Below are 21037 nucleotides of genomic sequence, written 5' to 3' on the forward strand. Positions count from 1 at the left end.
CACATCTAAATTTTACCGTGTCTTTTTTGTTGTTGTTTGTTTTTAACCACTTTAACACGGGTGGGCCATTTCCAGCAGGTTTCGCGTTGGGGACATTATTATTACTTGTGTCGCATGCTTCCAACTACCGCCATCGCAGTCGTCACCAAGGCTCCATCGAGCCGGGCATCGATTATCCGGTCCGGGATTTATGTTGCGCTCACGCAATTTAACTTGTTTTAACGCACGGGTTCTGTTTTAGAAGAAGAGAAAACAAAGGGGGATCCTCAGCGTGAGCATGACACGGAACCGCCCGTGGCGTACCTGATTGGGCGGGGCCAGCGCGGTGTAAAACCTGGACTGGGTGACGACTCCTGTGCCAAACGTGGAGCCGTGCGGGCGACCGTGTAAACCTTTGCGCAGCTTTAGAGCTTGTAACGATGACGGAGCTTCAACTGCCCAAGGTTGTGGGCGGGGGGGGGGGGGTGGGGGGGGGGAGGGCCCCCCGTTCCGAGACGACGCCTCGCCTCTGTTTTTATCGCGCGCACGTTTGTGTGCTTCGCTCGAGGCCGATTTCAACGCGCGGGGATCTACTCCCCTCCCACCACCGCCGCCCCCCCCCTTCTCCGTACCTTGTCTCCTTCTCCCACCAGGCCGTCTCCATCTCCGCAGCTCTCGAACGAAGACACCCATGCCCGCATCGAGCACCTGGCCAGCAGGTGAGTGCCTGGTCCCCTGGTTTACACAGACGGCACGTCAGATTGATTAGATAAGCAGGGCACAGTGGTAGGGGGCACCGTGTAATGTGAGGGACACGACCAACATGCACGTGCATCTTTACCGCAGCCGTTCCATTAGTACCCCCATTCTCCCTGGTGTATTCCTGATATAAATAGCAATTACTTGAGTTATTGCTGCATTAATTCGCCTTTTTCCCTGGTGTGTTTCCGATATAAATAGCAATTACCCCGGTAACTGATGTAATACTCCTGCCACCGCACCTGTGAACGTAAAGCATATATGTCGTTTGCCTGTCCAAATACTTGCGTGAACCAAAAATGTTATGCGTCTATCGTAATTACGACTTGGCATTACGTTGATTACCTCCTTCGATGTAAATATCTGTGACCTTCAAAGTCTATGAGCATTACGACTGAACGAACCAAAATATCTACGTATAAAAACGGACATTCATAAAATAAATAACGATGTCTACCAAGGTATCATTCATGATTAGAGAATTATAATTAGACCGCAGTTGCAGCTTGATTGATAAAACTGCGTGAGAACACATTTGGGTCACGTAAGAATTTGATCTCACGAGTCTGGTGTCCCTCTTAACCTCCACGGGATGGGCGACTCGCGTTGCATCGAAATTTGAGAGAATCCCCGGCGGTCGCCAACATCGGGGACGTGTTTCCTCGAATTATTTCTGTTACGTGCTGCTGTTGAAGATCGTCGTGGGGAGCGATAGAATACTCATAGTATGTATGTTGAACTTATTTCGAACCGTACGTAGCCAACTGTGCTAATCGAGTAGCAGTGAGCGCACTACAATCCCGACAAACCCACGGACGATTCCCGCTCGTAACCAACACGAGTGGCGAGTATCTGAACCTGTCCTGGGCCTCCCCTAGGTTGACTTAGCCTCAAATAAATACCTGGTGTGATGTCTACACTTTGCCACCAGCGAGAGAAAGGTGGTCAGGTGTGGGGTTGGCCACCCACTCCCTCATGCGCCATGCCCGCCTTCATAGGTGCTCGCTAACAGCACTTGCCCCAACAGTTAAGGCGAAAAGGGGATCGCTGTCTTTGATGAAGATCACTCAAGTTTTTTTGGTTTTAAAAAATGTAAGTATATGGGGAATATGTTGCCAAATATTTCAGCCACACAGTTCAAAACGCAGCATGTAATTCTTAAATAATTGATTATTCTTTCACGGATGCCTTGTACACATATATGGTGTTTGAGTTTTGACGGATGTGTTTTTGAGGTTTCCGTAAAGCGCGTCACATGACACGATTTGATCTTGCACGTTCACACGCGTGCACACAAGGTGGCCGAGTTAAAATTGGCCAATCGATTTGAGTTCTGCAAAGTAGTCTTTTGCGTGTCCTCTATAAACCACATTCACGGGAAGTACACTCTATTGTGTTTTAAGCCATGAGGTCAACGATTTTATTTTTTTAACTCTCGTACAGGCAACAAAACCAGTGGGTTGCGAGCTTTATTTGAGAAATATATACATATGCGGTGGCACTTTGGCAATAAAACAGCATACAAAATAAAAGCCTTTTAAAATTGAAAGAGAGGCAGTTGTTTTTCTATAATTGATGAGCATTTGCAATAATCTGGGCCGTGCTTTGTGTTTAGGGCCACTTGTAAATACAGGGAATCATATAGTAGTAGGTCTGTTAAAAAGCACTTTATATTCTTTGAGTCTCTCGGTAAAGTCGCGTAGATAGGTTCAAAGAAAATAACAAGAAACGACGACGTTTCCATCGCAACACAAGCGGTCACGAAAGCTTTAAGTCAAGATAAAAAGCACTTTGTTGTTAAATATTGAACGGTTTAAAATTGAAATGGCCGCGCGTGCGTTCACGTGTATTCTCTTTTTAACAGGGCTCCAAATAACAGCACAAAATCAAAGGGAAACAAGTGATTAAACGAAGGAACGTAATTTTAAACGAATATGTAATCCTCATAATAAATATGAATCGTGAACAGTGTAATGAGGCCATATCTATATTCAATGAGATTAATTAGAAATAAAACGTGTGTTCTCATTTAATTATTTACCACCACTTTACCACCACTGATGCAACAAAACCCAAGAGAATTGTGCGCAAAGGCAATCGCAGTTCACATTGTCGATTTTTATCCCACTACTTACAATTATTACTATCTTATAAGTAAACTCTGCTGTGTGTGAATGCATGTAGTACACCGGGCGCCCGTGGTGGCGAGATGGTAATTGCCTCGTCTGCTTTACAGGAGGTTGTGGGTTCAATCCCGACACTGATGCCGAATATATTTGGAGTTTGCATGTTCTCTCTCTCCCTGTGGTCGCGTGGATTTTTCTCCGGGTTCTCCAGCTTTTCCCTCCACATTTCGCTTCAACATCACGCGTTTACAGTATTGGAGTGCTATACATGATAGTTAAATTAAGTGGCTTATCATGTGGAAGCATGATAAGCCACTTTGTTGTCACGTGGAAACATGATAAGCCACTTTGTTGAACTATCATTTGTGGCCAGGTCGCTTCTGAAAAAGAGCTATATAGTTCAGTAGGCCTTACCTGGTAACATAAAAATAGTTAGTATGTATGCAGTAACCCTCTCTGATATGTAAACAGTTCTAATGCTGCGGTGTAATATTTTTTTTTGTTCAGGTTGGCAGAGATGGAGTTCAAGAACGGATCTTTCCTGAATGACAGCTCGCCCAATGAGAGCTTGTACGTTACTCTCGTGCACAACACAAAGTGCGCTCACGAACCAGCCGTTGTAGCTCACGCCCGCAAACATCCCTATGGGTGGCAGAAATATGTTCAGGAGCTAAATGCCAATGTCGAGGTCTCGTCGCCACGACGAGAGGGCTTCAGGAGAGAGAGTCCGCGTCGTTTTGCTGTTCCTCCTTTATTTTACTACGCTGCCCACGGACTGAACGTTGCCCACGGACTGAACGTACACGCGCATGCACTTTGGCACTCACATCGTTATTTGTACTTGTTTGTTGTTGTGACTTTCTGAGCGGCCCCTGCTGGACATCTGTAAAAAAAAGAGCCTCATAGCTCATCGGATTTCTCCAGGATATATAAAGATTCTGGTTATGAACAGTGCCCACACACTCAACGTTGCCCATAGACAATTATTATTCTTGCACGATGTTCAGGAGCTAGATACCGATGTTGAGGTTTGCTCGCCATGAGAGGTCTTCAGGAAGGAGGAGTTGGTGTAGTTTTGCTATTGCCCCTCCTGCGTTTAAGGTTCACAGATGACAGCGGTTTACTCTACAGTCCACAGTATTGGGTTGCAGGGCCACAACCGCACATCTTGTCTTTAATGTCCCATTCATGAAGGAGATTTGTTAATTAGTTTGCTGTGAACGGATGCTACGTGAATTCAGTAATCAAACCAATGGTCAGTAGAAGATTAAATTAATAAAAAAATTGGACAGCCCCGGCTCTAAAACAGTTCAATCCATGTTTACGTTGAATAAATCGTAATTTTTACTTAAAACTTTCGTGGCTGCAGGAATTCATATTCTTGGTTCTTTCGGTAAAGTCATGTAGATATAAAAAATCAAAGTAAATAAAATAAAAATTACATAATACAATATAATTTTTATTTCATTAACTTTTATTTTTTCTACCTTCGTGACTTTACCGAAATAACCAAGAATAATAAATCGTAATATTTCTGATATTCTAGATTTCTCAATTGCTTTCTTATCGTGGACAGGGTCGGCAGAGGCCAGAGATGTTTTCACGTATAAGAATATATACACATGCACTCTCAGCCACACAGAATGCATACTTGATACGTATTGCTTATTTAAACCAGCTGAGGATCCCTTTGAATTGTGGCAACAGCTCATGACAAACTCGCAACTAAGTTCGCAACTCGAACGAGGATGCCATTAGGAGGCAAGAGCCGTGTGCGTCTCCCCTTAGCTCTTCGTCCCGCCTCAGTTTTGGTCACGTGCACTGTGTGTTGCTTTGTGGCGCGTGAGTAGTGGCACGTTGAATATATTTCTTTTGAGATTTCATCAAATTTACATTGGTTTTCTGGGAGAAGAAGAATACAACCAAACCCTTCGAGCAGGTGATAGCCGCCGAAAATATTTCATAAGTTATTCATGACATTGGAGCTATCTGCATAAACCCACATTTCAAGAAAGTAACCGGCATACCTGCTAAAAAGTGACAGACGGCTTAGCAAGACCGCTCATCTTAAAGTGGGCATCAATATTGAATGAGGTCTCTCTTGCCTTGGATTTCTTCCTGCACCCTGGACCCTGAACCCCTTGCGGCTTACCCTTTGAGCTGTTTTTCTTCCCCCCCTCTCTCTCTCTCTCTATGGAGCTATCCGCTAGAGTAGGTGGTGTTGCGTTTGAGAGTGGCATCCTCTCATTTGTACAATTTTTTTGGAGGAGGAAGAGGAGGAGGTCACCACTGCAGCACCGTTCCTTTGTGACTCTGCTCAGTTGAGGCTTGGCCTCAAACTGCCTGAGCAGGACTGATATAGTGGCTGGCATAACATTGTGGACAAGTGCTATTGTCACTGTGTGTAGATAGTTCATAGAAAATCTGGCCTGCTCGATTATGTATCTTCAAACAAACTGTTAAAAGTCGTATTTGTACGTGCTACGAAGAAGGACCTTTGTCCAAAATGTTTTATTATTGTGTTTTTTTTTGCCATTTTAAGGCCACTGTTATTGAATCACGTGTTCATGTTTTCGTAGACAACCCTAAGTCGTAGGTTCAAATTTGACTGAAATCAGTCCTAAGCAGGGACAGTTAAAGTTTTTACTCTTTGACAGTCCTGGCAAACATTGCATTCTCCATGTATCTCAGTATACATGTGGCTGTCAAATGATAAAAATACTATTTTGAATCTCATTTCCAATGTAGCAGTCAAACTTTTGTATTTTTTTTTTACTGTGAGGACGTATAGAGGAAATATGGCAGCATATATTTAAACAGTATATATGTCAGTCATTGTAATGGTTTCTCAAGTGCAAGCCATCGTAGCTTGTCATCGTTTGAAATACCATAAAGCATGACTTGGAAGATTTTTCAGAACTCGGAGATCTTTTTGGGCACCTTTATATGTTACATTTCATGAATTGCGCATTTGTGTGTGTAACTTGCAGGGGGGGGGGGGTGGAAATAATTTGGGTAAAAAAAAACACATTTACATCAAATGCTCACGGATTGATTTTGGCATTACAAAGTGTCTCGATGTTTTTGTGAGTTGGCCCAGCAGACTTAAAGATTGGCCAGGTTCACTTATTGTGGATACATTATGTATTCAAAATGTAGCTGAATTTATGAAGCACTTGAAATTCTTTTTTTCCCTTTATCCCCCTTATCCCTATTAAATTATCGCGAATGTCACTGGATAAGCAAACCACTTCCCCCACCCCTTCCCTAAACAATTGCATTTTGTTTTGATTTTGGTGGCAATGACAGCAGGCAGCTCCATGAAACCAATAAATATTTCGATTACACCTGTTCAGTTTTAGCACAGCATGCATCCATCTTACTCCGGGCTGTCTACTCCGAAACACCCTTTGTACGCGTCTCATACAAGTTTAGCCGCGAGTGCAAAGATCTCAAATCGTCGTTGATTTTGGGTCCTATCCACTCTCAATCCTTCTACCCAGCCGTACAAGGGATGTTGCGTACACGCACGTGAAAATGTCGCTCAGGCTCTTTGACAAAGTTTCTGCTCGCACGAACAGCACGTACGACCAACAATGCCTTTTTATATGTATCGTACTTGAGTTCGGTTCTCATTTTCATCACATCTTCCGCAATAACCAGACCAGTTCATGGGCACAGTCTGGCCTCGTACAGGACTAAGCATCCTCGTCAGGGTCAATGGACACTTGACGGAACCTCTTTTTCAACGTAATTTGGCGTGGTGAGAAAGGTCGCCTGTCGGGGAAATGCCACAGATCCCAGCCAAACGTGCGTGCGCGTGTTTGTAAAAAAAAAAGCAATAAGCTGCCGTCAGAGCGCTCAAAATTACAGATTTGTCACAAGCTCGTGAGTGTACCGAGTATTTCCCCGGAAACAGAATGCAGAGCGAATTAATTTAATCGTTATACCAGGCAGGGTTCAATGGTGTAATTAATTAAAAAAAATTGGTACTGATAAAGTGTTAATTGCTTTATAAATGTTAGTAATAACCAATGGCATTCATTTGAAAAAAGAAAGCTTTTGTCTACATTCTTCTGTTTTAATTTGATCTGGACACAATGTGTTTCCAGAATATTTTAAATGATTAATGGAAATGTAATCATTAACAAGTGTTAAAAAAGTCAGTGGTTTCCTGCTCAGATATGCCCTGAGGTGATGCTCATCTCCCATTAACAGCCATGAGCTGGGAATGGAAATTCCATATTCCTATGACAGGGGCCATTTGTAACCATAGGACAACTCCTGCTGACTTCCGCACAAGGTAGTACTTATTTAAATCAACCCCAGAGGGATTATGAGCTGAGTCAACCCCCTCAACGAGGAATTGAACTCGCAACCTTCCGATTGCGAGCCGCTTTGCCGGATATTCTTTATCACTGTGCCCAAAGTTATCTTGGAGAGAGTGGTCTCGGCACAATGAATTATTCTTCCCCCACAAAAAGGGCATCCAGCCGCATTAAAAGCCTGTTCTTTCTCATTGTACAAAGACTCCCTAACTGCTCAGACGTAAAAGCCCGTTTTGCTTAGCCTTAAGGGTCCCCTACAGAGACCCGTGGCTCCCACACCACTGTGGATTGGGCTAATAGGCTCCCTTCGCACAGCCTTTTTACCTTCACCGTTTGGGCGTTATTATCCTAGGCGCACAGTTTTGCCCGTGCCCAAGGGGCCGAGTATGCTCGTGGCACTGCGTTCAACGATTAGCGTCTTCTTTGTGTGTGTGTGTGTGCGTGCGTCTGTGTATGTGTGCGGTTATAGGGAGGACGAGCACTTGCTGATCCAGCACTATTGTCAGAGCCTGAGTGGAGAATCCCCAGGCAGCCAGCCGCAGAGCCCCGCACAGATCCTCATTTCTCTCGACAGCCAAGAGCGCAGCGAACTCGAGCGCATCCTGCGGGACTTGGAGGACGAAAACAGGCACGCGCACGCACGCACGCGCACGCACGCACGCGCACACACGCACGTGCACTCGCGCGCACGCACGCATGCACGCGCACACGTGCACGCATGCACGCACACACACATATGCTCGCGCACGTACCTGCAAACTCGCACTGTCGCGGACATGCACATGCATCGGCTCTCACGCATATGCAGAGACAAAGATTCCCTGTAAAGCCTTAACGGACTGTTGGGGCGAGTGCTTTATGGCGAGCACCTAATGAAGGCCGGCACGCACACGAGGGGGTGGGTGGCCAGCACCACACCTGGCTGCCTTTGTCTCCCTCGTGGCGATGCTCGTGCACTACACCAGGACTAATTTCAGGCTGTGTCACGCATAGATACATACACATGAACAGATGCATGCATACCCACACGTGTGCATGCACACGCACAATGTCAAACATTATTTTAAAGCCGTACAGACTATCGGAAAAGTGCTGTTGGCGAGCACGTATGAAGGTTGGCATGGTTGCATGAGAGGGCTTTTGTCTCCCCGGCGCTGAGATGTTGACACTCTCGCTTAAGGCTGGGTCGAACTCGAGGGGTTCAGAACCAGTTCAGACCTTCATCACTGATATTGGCCACAAGCAGGAATCAAACTCGGGTGGCAATAGGTGAACCTCTCTACGCGACCACTCCCCCTTCACACACGCACGCACTCAGGCACGCACGCCCGTGCATGCAAGAGATTGCAGAATCTTGTGCGCAAGTGCCGTGGTGGACTGAATGAAATGTGAGCATTAACAATAGAGAGACGTAATTACTTTTAAATCAATGAGGTTTTCATATTGGGTGCAGTTAAATGCATCGTTTCAGTTGCATAAATGCATTGAGTTTAGATAATGCAATGCAACTCGTTTTTATACAGTGCCAAAATAGAAAGGTATTTATAGCCGCTCTACAGTCTTGGTAGGGCAATACATTAAGAGGGTGACATAATGAATAAGCATATATATGGACAAACATGCAAATATGTATGAGCAGAGCAGGCGTTTGGCAATATCAGTGGGAACATATATGTTTTTTATTATTTCAAGACCGATATAGAATCTTATTTCAATTCATACTGAGGGGAAAGGGCATTCCTGACTATAGAAAGAGCAGAGAATAAGGCCTACATTTATTTTTGTGGGACTTGATGGAAGGCCGAGAGAAGACCATGTTGGCTGGGCTAGGTCGAGTGGGAAAAGGAGTATGGGGAAATTAGATTATAAGTGTGAGAAGGAGCAAGGCAATGAAAGATTTGGACACGACAGGAGAAATCTTGTAGTCGATGCACAGACAAATGGGAAATCATTACAGGGAATGGAGGACTGGCACAATGCATCCCTATTCTGCAGGACTAGAGAGGAAGCTTAGAAATCAATGTTGTGAATCAACTGAAGTTTGGATATCAGGGATTTTGGCAGTTCACAGTGGAAGGAGTTTTAGTAATGAAAGCAAAAAGTGATGGAGGCACGAATGAGGGCTTCAGCAGAAGAAAGGTTAAAATATTGCCGGATGCCAGTCGGTCAGTCAAGAAGTTTCTATACTATTTGAAGCAAACCCCACAGGGCTCTATGGGCTCGGCCACTGCCACTCAATAATTTTTTTAATTTCCCGCCACTTTTGTTTGGGACAAAATCATGGCCCTGACAACAACAAAAAAACACGGCTCTCTAAAGTTGACCCCAAGCCAGAGATGTCACTAGCAACACGCGTCTCACTTCCACGTTGACCCTTTGCCGTCGTGACCGGGTGGCTCGTCTTGAATGCACGTAGTTCCCTTAGCAAAGTGAGCCATCAAGAGTGAGCCACGCGGCCCGGTTGGTGCTGGCTCAGCCTGGTAAGGGTGCAAAGGGAGTTCGGGCCGAACCCGCTCGTCCAATTCGACTGCTTTAAATTTACCTTGTTTGGCGTTTTTTTTTTTAGCAAACGCAAATAAATAAGCAATGGAGCCATAAAATTTGGTCCAAGATGAAAGCAGTGAACATAGAAATAAGTGTGGTCATAGTGAGCACAAGAAACTAACGTAATACAAACAAAATTGTAAAACAAAATGTATGAGTTAAGCTTAAAAAGTAACATTGTGAAGTTTTGCAAAGGAAAAAAATGGTTCTACAAATTGTAATGAGGTCCGTGGGGTTAATTACCCTTTTTTTTAAATGACCAGCTTCTAAATTACCAGTTACTAATCACATTTACATTTGCTTTTGCCAATCAGTGATTAATACGACTGACATTGTGGATTATAAATGTATCATACGCATAGAATAATTAAATGGTTGTTTTATGTTTAATGATATCTTGGATATTGCGTTTGAAGAGGGCCTGACAATGGAACAATTAGCCATTATCTCATTGAGTAATGTACATGGGGAAGAACTTATGCAGATAGGGCAGCTATTTACACGTTTGTGCGTCCGCCTGCTAGGGACCTCGTAGCCTTGCAGTGGCTGCCGTATGCATGTGATTGCTGTGCGACGCACCAGTCCCCCGTCTAGGGCTTTGGGTTACGTGTTTCCACCGTACTCGGTGCTGAGATGAGGAATGTGAGCGAGGCATTGTACTGAGAAAACTGGTGTAGTGATAATATAAATGGCCTTTATTTAGACAACAAAGATTCGTTAAGACTCCAAGGCCCTTCGTTTTCTGGAGGATCCTACATTTGGAACTTTGGCCAATTCCATTAATGACTTTTTGCTATGTACAATGTCATCATTATTATCAGCTACAATCATTTCACTGCTGGCAAGCAGGAGACAACCAGATTAACTCGGAGTAAACCTAAGGACATGAGGGGATAAACACCCAAAGCTCTGCACAGATGGATAAATCCAATTTCTGTAATGCCACCTACTGGCCAAATCACAGCCCAACAAGTTAAGGAGTTTAGAAATCTTTGTGATCAAGCTCGCATCACGGTAAACCATCATCACCATGGTAGGGACCATTGCCACCGTGGTAGGGGCCATCGCCACCATGGTTGGGGCCATTGCCACCATGGTTGGGGCCATTACCACCATGGTTGGAGCCATCGCCACCATGGTTAGGGCCATTACCACCTTGGTAGGGGCCATCACCACCATGGTAGGGGCCATCACCACCATGGTAGGGCCCGTCACCACTGTGGTCGGCAATCGCCGCTCCACAGAGACGCGTGTTAATGCCTATGCCGTGCTTCCGCAGGAGCCTGCAGTCGGAGTACGATCGCCTGCGGCAGAAGCAGGAGCTGGGTGGCCTGGGCGCGCTGCTGCCGGCCCCTCCCACCATGCCACCTGAGAGCCCCCGTGACTCGGAGCTCATCGCAGAGGCCAAGCTGCTGCGGCAACACAAGGGTCGGCTGGAAGCTCGCATGCAGGTTCGATTAAAATCTGTTGGTCTCCTTCCCCGGCTGTGTTCACAATTGTGCTCTCGGTGTTGTGCGACAAGACAAAGACTCCATTTGCAGAGTCGTTGCTGCCCCATGTGAGCAATTTGTCGCTGGACATCTTCCAAAATTATTCTGCAAAGTGGGCATTGCATGATTCACACCGTTGGGGGCGCACTCTCTCACACTCTCTGCTGTGAGATTGTAGCATCACAGTAAAACCAAATTATTAGCCGAGTCAAGTGCACAATCAAATGCAATGTGACCATTTTAGTTTATTTGTGCAGTTATTGGTGACCAGGCTGAGACAATAAACCAGTGTTCTTGACATATTTTCAGAGGGTGGGGCCACTTTCGCTGATAAAACATCACAGTGCTTGAGGGCCGCCCACACATGTGAAACCATTGGGGCTTTGACAGCGCGACGATGATGGCGAGTGTTTTCACACTTGTGTATGTCGGGGGCTGCACATCAGGGCCACACTGAAGGCCACCAGGGGCCACCAGTCACCCGCGGGTCCTTGCAATGAAGAACACTGTGATAAACTCTACGCTTTAACAATGCAATCTGGATCGTGGGTAGCTGCCTGGGTTTGAACCCAGGAGATCAGCAGGCCCTTCTCAGTGCTTTGACCTCGGGCCTCTGAGCTACCCGGGGCAACTCTCCCAGCATTCCTCCTCATAGAAGCTCTCACTTTTAAATACTGGTGGCAAGTGTGGCCTCCAGTGACCAGGGCTGTTGGTTCTGGCTCACGGCCGGAGAAGCATAACGTTAATGTCGTCGTTTTAGTTGAGAACTGGTGGTGTTTTCGCAGCAGTCAGAAAGTGAAAGTGAAAAAAAATACGTGGCTTGGCTCATATCTGCTGTCAGCCTTAAGCCAGCAGTAGAAATGTCACTTGTCTACATTTCTTTGGCAGAGACTAGTGTTTATTTTACCAACCCAAAAGAGATGATGGGATAATAAGTCAACTCTTAAATCGGCACGTGAATTCACACAAAATAGGCACGCAGCTAATGCTCGGCGTGTTGAGTATACGAGGGGGTGGAACAGTGGCACGTTGGTCTACGCACTGCGTTATGAGCACAGCTAACATCAGTGGCGAGCGATACCTGAACCAGCCCTTGTCCTTCACCAACACGGAACAAAGAGCATGGGCAAAGTATAGTCAGACAACCCCCAGGGCTGAAAGGCACGGAGAGGCTTTCATCCAGCAGTGGATTGACAAGAGTATAGCACATGAATTACCCTAAATAATTTTTATGATTTGTGGTCACCTATGATTAGATGTAACTTGATTCACGTAGTTCAAATAAATTTTAACATTGTAGGAGGTTGTAGAGGGACAAGGATAAATGAGTGTGATGCAGTATACGCTCCTACCTATTAAGAGGCTACAGGTACTTTCGCTGCCTGATGGTGTCAAAGCCAAACGTGCTGTTGGTCTACACCATTCCCAGATGGCATCAACGCTCAGAGCTGCCGTTGAGAATAACCAGAAAATATGTAGGCACTTCTATTGTTAATTTAAGGTGAGCAAGCCTGCACATTACAATAGCGGAATAATAAATGTGGGTTTATAATATTGCATCAATATAGAAATTTGTCTTCAGAGGCTGTCTGGGCATGGCATTAATATGTCACGAAGAATGGTTAGGGAATAATAAAATATGTACAAATAATATACAAATCCACAACTAAATGTAATTACAGCGGCAGGAAGGCAGAATCTCAGCTGGTCTAATTAAATCAGGAAATCGTCTATGGAGAAGAGATGGATCTCCAAATTGGACATAAACAGTGGGATACAAATGGACCGACGACATTGGGAAGTTGCTTTTAGTCGGTTGGAGCAGCAGAGGAGTAGGGTAGAGGAACGCTGCCAAGCCGAGGTTCAAGAGAACGAAGTCCATCACTCTGTCACTTATGTCCGAGCGTCACATGTCAGCCCTGACAAATTAACCGCCCACACCTAGTTGCAAGTATTTATCCACGGTGGTGTAAGCCCCTGTTCTTCATTGCAAGGGCCCGTGGGTCACTGGTGGCCCTTCGTGGCCTTTAGTGCGGCCCCTGACGTGCGGCCTCCTGACAATCCACAATGAGTGAGAGCGCCCCTTGCAGGCGGAGTGGGGGCCCTCACGCAGATGATGTCTGATCGGCGAAAGTACCCCCTACCCCGCTCTCTGAAAACGTGTGAAGAACGCTGGTGTGAGCTGCCATTCTCTATAGACGTTCACAAACCCGCCCCTTTCACGCGCAGTCATGTGTTCTGAATCTCGCGTGCATCCGCTTACTTGTAAAGTGCGGCAAAGCATTTCCCCGCAGCACCTTGCTCTTGGCTTTTGTAGATGTTCACGAATGGAGACCTTTTCACATATCTGCATACACCTTGGTTCCCAAGCAAATTGGACACGTGACGTTGCACTGCATTTACTGGAGCAGAAGCAAAGCAGGGATGCAGATAAATCATGGAATATTCGAGAAACAGAACCAACAGGCGGCAGTCAAGTTCTACCCCCTGAAAGAATGCCACGTCTACTGCAGACCAATGTGCTAACTATTACCGTATCACTAGGAATCCAAAATTAAACCAGGACAGCGGTACAAGTTGTTCTTGGCTCCGGCGTTTCACTCGTCCGGAGGCAATAGCAGGATCGTGGCAGACTTTTTACCAGCTGATGTCATTCAGGAGACAGTGTTTTGCTTGCGGAGAAGATGACACCGTGCCATGTAGAAATGGGACATCCCTGAAAGTCATGTCCAGTGTTCTACACGACCACATGAAATATTCCCTCGGGACGTTCGCAACGTCAGCAGGGTGTAAGATAAATGCCTTGCAAGTTGCCAGAGAGCCGCTGTGGTTTTTACTGGCTTCAGCAGTTGATTGATATCCTTTATTTAATCCAGGTGAGTGCTATTAAAACAACATGTCTCGTTTACAAGGGTGACTATTAGAAAGCACGGTGGCTGTGTCCGCTTAGCAATCTCAGTTTCAATCTACCTAATTGTCTATTTTACATTTATTACTTTGTTTTGAATTGTTCTGTAAGAGGTGGTAGAAATAGGTAAAGGTGCAGCCCTGTAATTGCTTGCACACACCACTGCTGGCAGAAGGGGCCTTCATTCCAGAGGGAGTTCTCCAGATACCCTCCCGAGGGAATATCGGTCTAGTCCTCCCTGCTGGCCAGATATACCTTAATGAGGTAGGGGTAGTACCCACACTTTAACTCACCACACGTCACCTGCTAATCAACTAAATTAGCATCTCCATGTACACTGCTGGATGGACAGAGGTGGGAGGGGCGGTGGGGGAGGGCCGTTTCATAGATTTTCTCATAGTTTCAACGGCTATACCGGGAGACAAATCCACCGGCCTCTGGATTGCGAGTCCGGCGCACTCCGCTAACTGTTGCAGCATTCCCAGTTGTTCCCTAGGTGATCTAAAACTGGTGATGCCGTTTAGAAATAATCTCACAATGAGTGTCTTCTATTGGAGAGCCTACTCTTGTTTCTCCCCTTTCCCCACCCAATCTCTTTTAAGTTGTGGTCTCTCTGATGGGGGGCTTTTCCCGGAAAACCATTAACACTCAACCGCTGCCTCTGCTTGTGCCGTCGGATGCAGGTGTTGGAAGATCACAACCGTCAGCTCGAGTCCCAGCTGATTCGCTTGCGGCAGCTGCTGGACCAGGTGAGATGCCTCCTTTTTAAAATCTCAACCCCAGCCTCAGCCAGAAGATTTATTGTGCCTCGCTTTGAGGGCCATCAGTCACGCGCTGAGCATGCCAAAATTCACACCCCCTGGGGGCGTGGATCGACTCCAAACTATTGTAGATTAACATTGAACTATCCCCCAATAAATGCAAAGCAATTTTTTTTTGGTCGATTTCAATGAATGAGCGGCAATGAAAAGCCAAACACACACTTTTATGCGAAAGGGGGAAAGGGGGGGGGGATAAAATAAATAAATGCATGGTACCAAATCATCCATTACAATTGTCCCGAATCACTTTGGGATCAATAGGAATGCTTCGCGATTGATTTACAATTCATTCTCAGCGGAAATCAGGGAATTCATGTGGGTTCTTTGTCGTTCGCTGAGATGTGTTGGCCACACGTGATGACTGTAGGACTGTACAACCCGGGCATGGTCATTTGAGTGTTGAGTCCACTTGGCAAGACTTTGCTTTGGACGGAGAGTCTTTAAATATGCATATTATAAATTTAACTTTTTACATATATACAAATGCCATTTTCTTGCCATTTTCTTGAGGTCTGACGTTCAAATCAAGACTGACGTTAAACGTTTTGAGAAGAGCGGAGTGAATACATACGATAAAGCTGTTATATATTTTTGTACTTGCTTTTACAAGGCAAGCGGCCCAGTCCTCGACATTTAATTAAAAACGAAATTGTACAATGTTTGATTATTCTCCAAGAACTGTCCAACTCCTGGAGCAGAATTCCAAGTGTCACAGGCCCTCGTTAATGTCTCCATACTGTCGCTGATATTTGTAACATATGTGCATTCAGTGATTCATTCATTAAAATCTACTCTGCTGGTCTTGAATCATGCATCAAATCACAATGCATAAAAAATTGACGGTTTACGATTAATGTGCTACCTTTAGGCCAACGAAACGAACGAGATTTTACAAAAACTACAGGAAAAAACATATATAAGAGACTGTACAAACGAGATGGTGCCAATGAGACAACATTTTTAGTTATTTAACAGAATCTTAACCCCACCCCCCCACCCCAAATTGTGCCAAATTGTCGAATCGCCCAGAGGTGAGGGATGGGGATAGTCTAAATCAATCGATTGCATAGCAGCACACTGCACGCTACATAAGGGCTTCTTGCGAAACATTTTTACACGATGTCTATAAAATGTAAGAAATTTAGTTAAAAATATGCCAAATGGTGTGTCTCATGCCGTCACTCGACAATCCACAAACCATTATGCCCGTTTGCGAGTCATGAATACTGCAGCGTTAAGCGCACGTCAATGTTTAATGGCAAATTAAACTTTAAACCCCCTCCATCTATATTGTAATATATCAAACTTAGATAGTTTTAGAAATTTAAGAACTTGCTTTTAGTTTGCCTTGGCAACGGAGTTGCACCGCTGTCAGCACTTACCATGTCCACGCTTACTAATCAAGGACCCGGACGATCGGCCTTGGCCTTACAGGAGAGTTCACATCTTGCAACTCATTCGACTCCATTGTTTGCAAATGTGCCGCATTATTTGCAGGGGGAACATTTTATTCACGGAATCCATCTGAATACACTTCAATGCAGTGGTATTCATGCGCTTGGAGAGAGGGTTTTGGGAATGGTGTTTTTTTGTTATTATCCTCACGGAACTAAACGCACGTCACTCGGTCAGGGTTTAGCACACATGCCCCGGTACCAATGCAAAACTTTGCATAGCTCTAAATAATTTGCGCCTCGGCATGTGTATGTCAATTTATTAATGTATTACCCCTCACACTATTTATTTGCTCGTTTATTTATTTATGTGATTATTTAATTTATTAGTCCATTTGTTCGGTCGCTCACTTATTTATGCGTTCAAGTATGTATGCCGGTGCGTTCAATATATTTATGCGGTTACTTATTCATGCGCGACATAAAAAATGATGATGCGTAAACAGCGGCGCTCTGCATCGCCCGCCGTCTGAGAGGCCTGCACCACGAGGGTGCCCACGAGGGGGCGGGCAGCGTGAAGGCGTCGACGGCTAATTTAGACCCATTGCCAAAACAGAACTTTTGTCGCAACGCTCCGTCCGTCGGTAACTTTGTCGTTTTCTTTTTGTGTCCCCTCTAACCACCGCGCGCGTCCATAATGAAAGCCTGCGCTCACCGTTGGCACAAATGCCGGCTGGTTTTTTTTTATTCTTCCCAGTAATGCTCGAGTAACACCCACAAACCGTATTGTCGAAACACAACCACAACAATGCTCCTCCGGCCCTGTTGTCCCATAGATGTGGGTCAATCGCATTGACGGCTGGTAAGAAACCAATTTCCATTGCAGGTGGACCACTAATGCCCCACCATCACTTAGGGACAAAAATCAATTTGTTCTTGCCGCTACCTACAAATTACGTCCACGTTAAACGGTTCACTGATACACAAAAGCACCTTCGTTATGACATAGGCGCGCTTGAAGCACTAATAGGTGCTCGCTACTTGCGGAACAGCATGGTAACGCTCATTGCTGCCATATGCGAGCGGCCATGCGCATGACACGGTCGAATGGCTCGGAATTACACAGACACCCAGCTGTGCTTGAGCGATTGATGATACGCAGCCAGTTCTAGTCATAAACGCTGGCAGCATCTCATAAAACTCACCATTACCCCGGCAGCCCACATGTGACTCATTTAAAAAAAAAAAATACCCTTGCCACAAATAAGAAGCGTGTCCTGTATCCTTCCGCCGACGCCCTCCGTTATTTCGCTCGGCACGCAGCGCCTGCTCAAGTGCTGCCCACGTGCCGCGGTCCTCCGGCCACCCCGGCGCTTACCGCACGCACGGCGATCGTCCCAGAGGGAGCTTCCCATCAGTGCGGGCCCCGCCTCTCCCTGGGGCGAGTTGTGAAGCCGTCACGGGGGAAAAAAGTGGAGAGTGGTTCATCTGGCGGGGGGGATGTGGGGAGGGGGGGGGGTTAATTGAATCCTCGCGTTGAGGTGATCGTGTCCCGTGAAGGGTTAAAAAAAATCGGCCGTGACATTGCATTGTTGCTCTCTTTACTGGAAAAGCAACTGGAACAACAAGATGGATCACCGTGACACCTGTCCACTTGGAAGTTATTTTTATTCCGCGGATGATGGAGTGTTGGCCTGTTCCCATGACGCCGCACTGATTGAGTTCCCTGCGGCTACCGGGGCCTTAGGCAGCAACACTAGGCACGACCTTGCTCGCGCGCTCGCCCCAAGACGAGGAAATGGCAACGAAAAAATAGTTTCCTCCCCCCGCCTCCCCCGCCCGGCCCCCCCCCCCAAAAAAAAAGAATGACCTGCTGGGCGGCGGTGCCAATTCCTGCAGACCGCTCGAAGCACCACTGCAACTTCATTACAAGGCGATCCCACCCGCTCGCGAAAGACGCAATTATATGCCGTATCCAAAATTGGCTTAACGAAATAGTTAGCGTGCGTTATGGTAACGTCGTCCTTCCCGTGCACAACTCCCGCGTGGCAAATGCTCATTGAATATGCTTTGCCCTGCTCCGATGTAAGCTGTCACAACGGTGACGTCGGTGTTAATTGCAGCGCCGCAAACTGAAATGTGAGTTAATTTGCATGTTTTCCTGGAACGGTCATCCATGCGCACGCGTGTCTTGAACGCGCGTGTGGCGTTAATGAACGCCCGGCGACACGGCAATAAACCAAAGTGGCACGCAGTCCAGTGGTCCGCAGGAGGGTGCCACAAACGTTCGTTGGCATATTGGGAAGATTCTTCTCCGCAGTGGAAAAAATATCGGCCTCTCGGACCAACAACATGCGATCTCCATCTCAAGCCTCTGATCTCTGCGTCTCGCCCCTCGCTGTCCTTACCCCACCCCCCGTATATGGCAACCCCTCTTGCTCCCATCAGCCCCAGCAGGAAGGCAGGGTTAATGGAACGCCGGCACTGCCGTCGCCACCGCCGCCACCACCGCCCCCACCACAGGAGGAATCCCACCCTCTGAGTAATGGAGGATCTGGAGGTCTGCGCCCTCCGGAGCCCACAGGTAACGCCCCGTACTGCACTTTGTCAGGATTGGTCATGGGGATACGCCGTTACTGACCCCTGGTTTCAGTTCTGTTCCGTTAACTTCATTGCGCTGTTGCTTTACCAGGTTAGAGCCTCTCGCATGATGCGTCATGCAGTGGTCGTGGTGATGCACCAACAAGGAACCGCGGTTTCACTTCCATTTCATTCGTTTCATTTAGTAAATTATATTATCAATCCAGAGACCCTCAAATATTGCGTGTTTTGGTCTGATTAAATATACGGCAAGTGACGAGTTTGTATCCACACAACCTGAAATCAGGATTTAATAAAGACCTGCAGATGTAGGCAGACAAGTCAGTTTAAATAATACTCTACATTTTAAAATTAAATCCCCCGTATCGCTTGGTAGAGGCCTGAGCAAGTCCCATTACTGAGTCACGTTAAACATTTTGCCAATTTTTTGCAGACTACACTATTTTTTTTCCCCACAGGCCTTTAGGTATTTGGTAATCAGCGCTTAGAATCGCATATCCTACTCGTGTCACTAAAAGTCCCGTGTAGGGCTCCATTAACGAGGGTTGGCTCAAAGACCCCAACAAGCGGCGCTCACCTCCCGTGCACGGCCATGAGCCTCTGGTGAGAATTCCACGCTCATGTGACAGGGGTGAGTCTCTCCAAAGGACAATCGCTGTTGACGTCCCCACAGAGTGCTCCTTGTCTTATTATTGGCCCCGGAGGAATGATTATCTGCGTCAACTCCGACCAGGATTTAAACCCGCAGCAGTCCGATGGTGATCCTCCCACCGCTCTACTGCTGAGTCACTTTGCGATTATTTACACTTATTCGAATGATTTAGTTGCAAATTACAATGCATTGGGTGTTCACACTTAAGTAGCTATAAATTTCCCTGAGAATATCACCGTTGCTTCCATTGACGGATATGCACAGTGATGGATTAAATTGTGAATCGTTTCGGTTGTAAAACTGACAACATTAGAATTTGTGGACGGTGTTGTGAGATAATTTTTGCGTTCCACAAAGCAGCCGTGAGGATTCCCTCCGCAGAACCGTGAAGCACTTGTTTGACAATGTCTGTGCGTCATATTGAGAGCTCTTGAGCACTGTGCTTGTAAGTAAATGAGCTTGACATTGAGACCATATAACTTCACCTTTTATGAAGGGATATATCAAGGTCTCTGGCGGCTCAAGAACAGCATCTACTGTATATAAAAGCATACACTGTATAAGCAGAACCCATTCTCTCCCGACATAAAAAATATATGTTTTAGTCCGTCAGACTATTGGTTTACCAGACCTACATTATCAAGCCGCATTTGTTTAAGCGAGCATAGTCTGGACTAGTTTCAACCTTCTGAATCTCAAAATTGGTGTTTCTGCTATATATGAAGTGCATTGCTTATTGTATGTACAGTGATACCAAAGGCACTTAAACCGGATTGTTTTCTTTTTCACCTTCTGCTCTTCGTTCTCACAGCCACAAATAATGTACCACTCGCATAGACGTTTGGAACGTCTTAACTGGCTTGACGTTTTGCCAGGTTACAGTGAATCAACCGTGCATCACTTGCCAAACAAACCTACACGTATATAGTGGAAACAACATTATCTACCAATGACTCAACACCAGCAAAAGACATTGTTCTTGTCACATGTGCTTGACATTGGGATGCGTGATTGCTTGGCCACGGATTGTGCCTGCTTTTATAAAAGGGCATGTGTCATTTCCAATTAAATAAATGGCCCACGGGACATGTCATCATGTTAGAAAATTGCATCAAGCGTGAAAAATTAAGGTGACCGGGTTCTCCAGGTTGTTGATTCACGGTGTCAGAAATCGAGCACGATGAGGGTTCCTTGGTAGCATGTACGTACCTTGAACTTCTTTCGCACCATACGTAGCCAACCGTGCTAATCGGAGGTGTTGGGTTAGAAGTCTTGGGTTCAGCGAAGAGAAATAAAATCACAGTTGTATTCCATTCCGTTCAGAGAGAGAGAGAGATATCCTGGTTTAATTATTATCGGATCTTGATTTCCATTGACTGCACCGGAGTAAGTTTTTTTAAAAAAATGGGTTCGATTAATTGACGTGAGCAGTTGA

The 21037-nt window shown here is 46.0% G+C and overlaps 1 protein-coding gene across 8 annotated transcripts in view; it reads left to right on the plus strand.

Moving 5' to 3' along the window:
• Positions 1-21037, plus strand: part of LOC116953045 (dystrophin) — a 662108-nt gene that overhangs the window by 633424 nt on the left and 7647 nt on the right. For all 8 annotated transcript variants that reach the window (XM_032972888.2, XM_032972885.2, XM_032972886.2 and 5 more), the window contains 6 exons: positions 633-698; positions 3372-3434; positions 7662-7820; positions 11016-11187; positions 14818-14883; positions 18798-18933. In XM_032972888.2, coding sequence (XP_032828779.1) covers positions 633-698; positions 3372-3434; positions 7662-7820; positions 11016-11187; positions 14818-14883; positions 18798-18933 — 662 coding nt within the window. The remainder of the gene's footprint in view (positions 1-632; positions 699-3371; positions 3435-7661; positions 7821-11015; positions 11188-14817; positions 14884-18797; positions 18934-21037) is intronic.

Source organism: Petromyzon marinus, chromosome 49 (assembly GCF_048934315.1).
Source record: "Petromyzon marinus isolate PM22_M1 ecotype Great Lakes invasive population chromosome 49, UKy_Petmar_22M1.pri1.0, whole genome shotgun sequence".
NCBI classification, from domain to species: domain Eukaryota; kingdom Metazoa; phylum Chordata; class Hyperoartia; order Petromyzontiformes; family Petromyzontidae; genus Petromyzon; species Petromyzon marinus.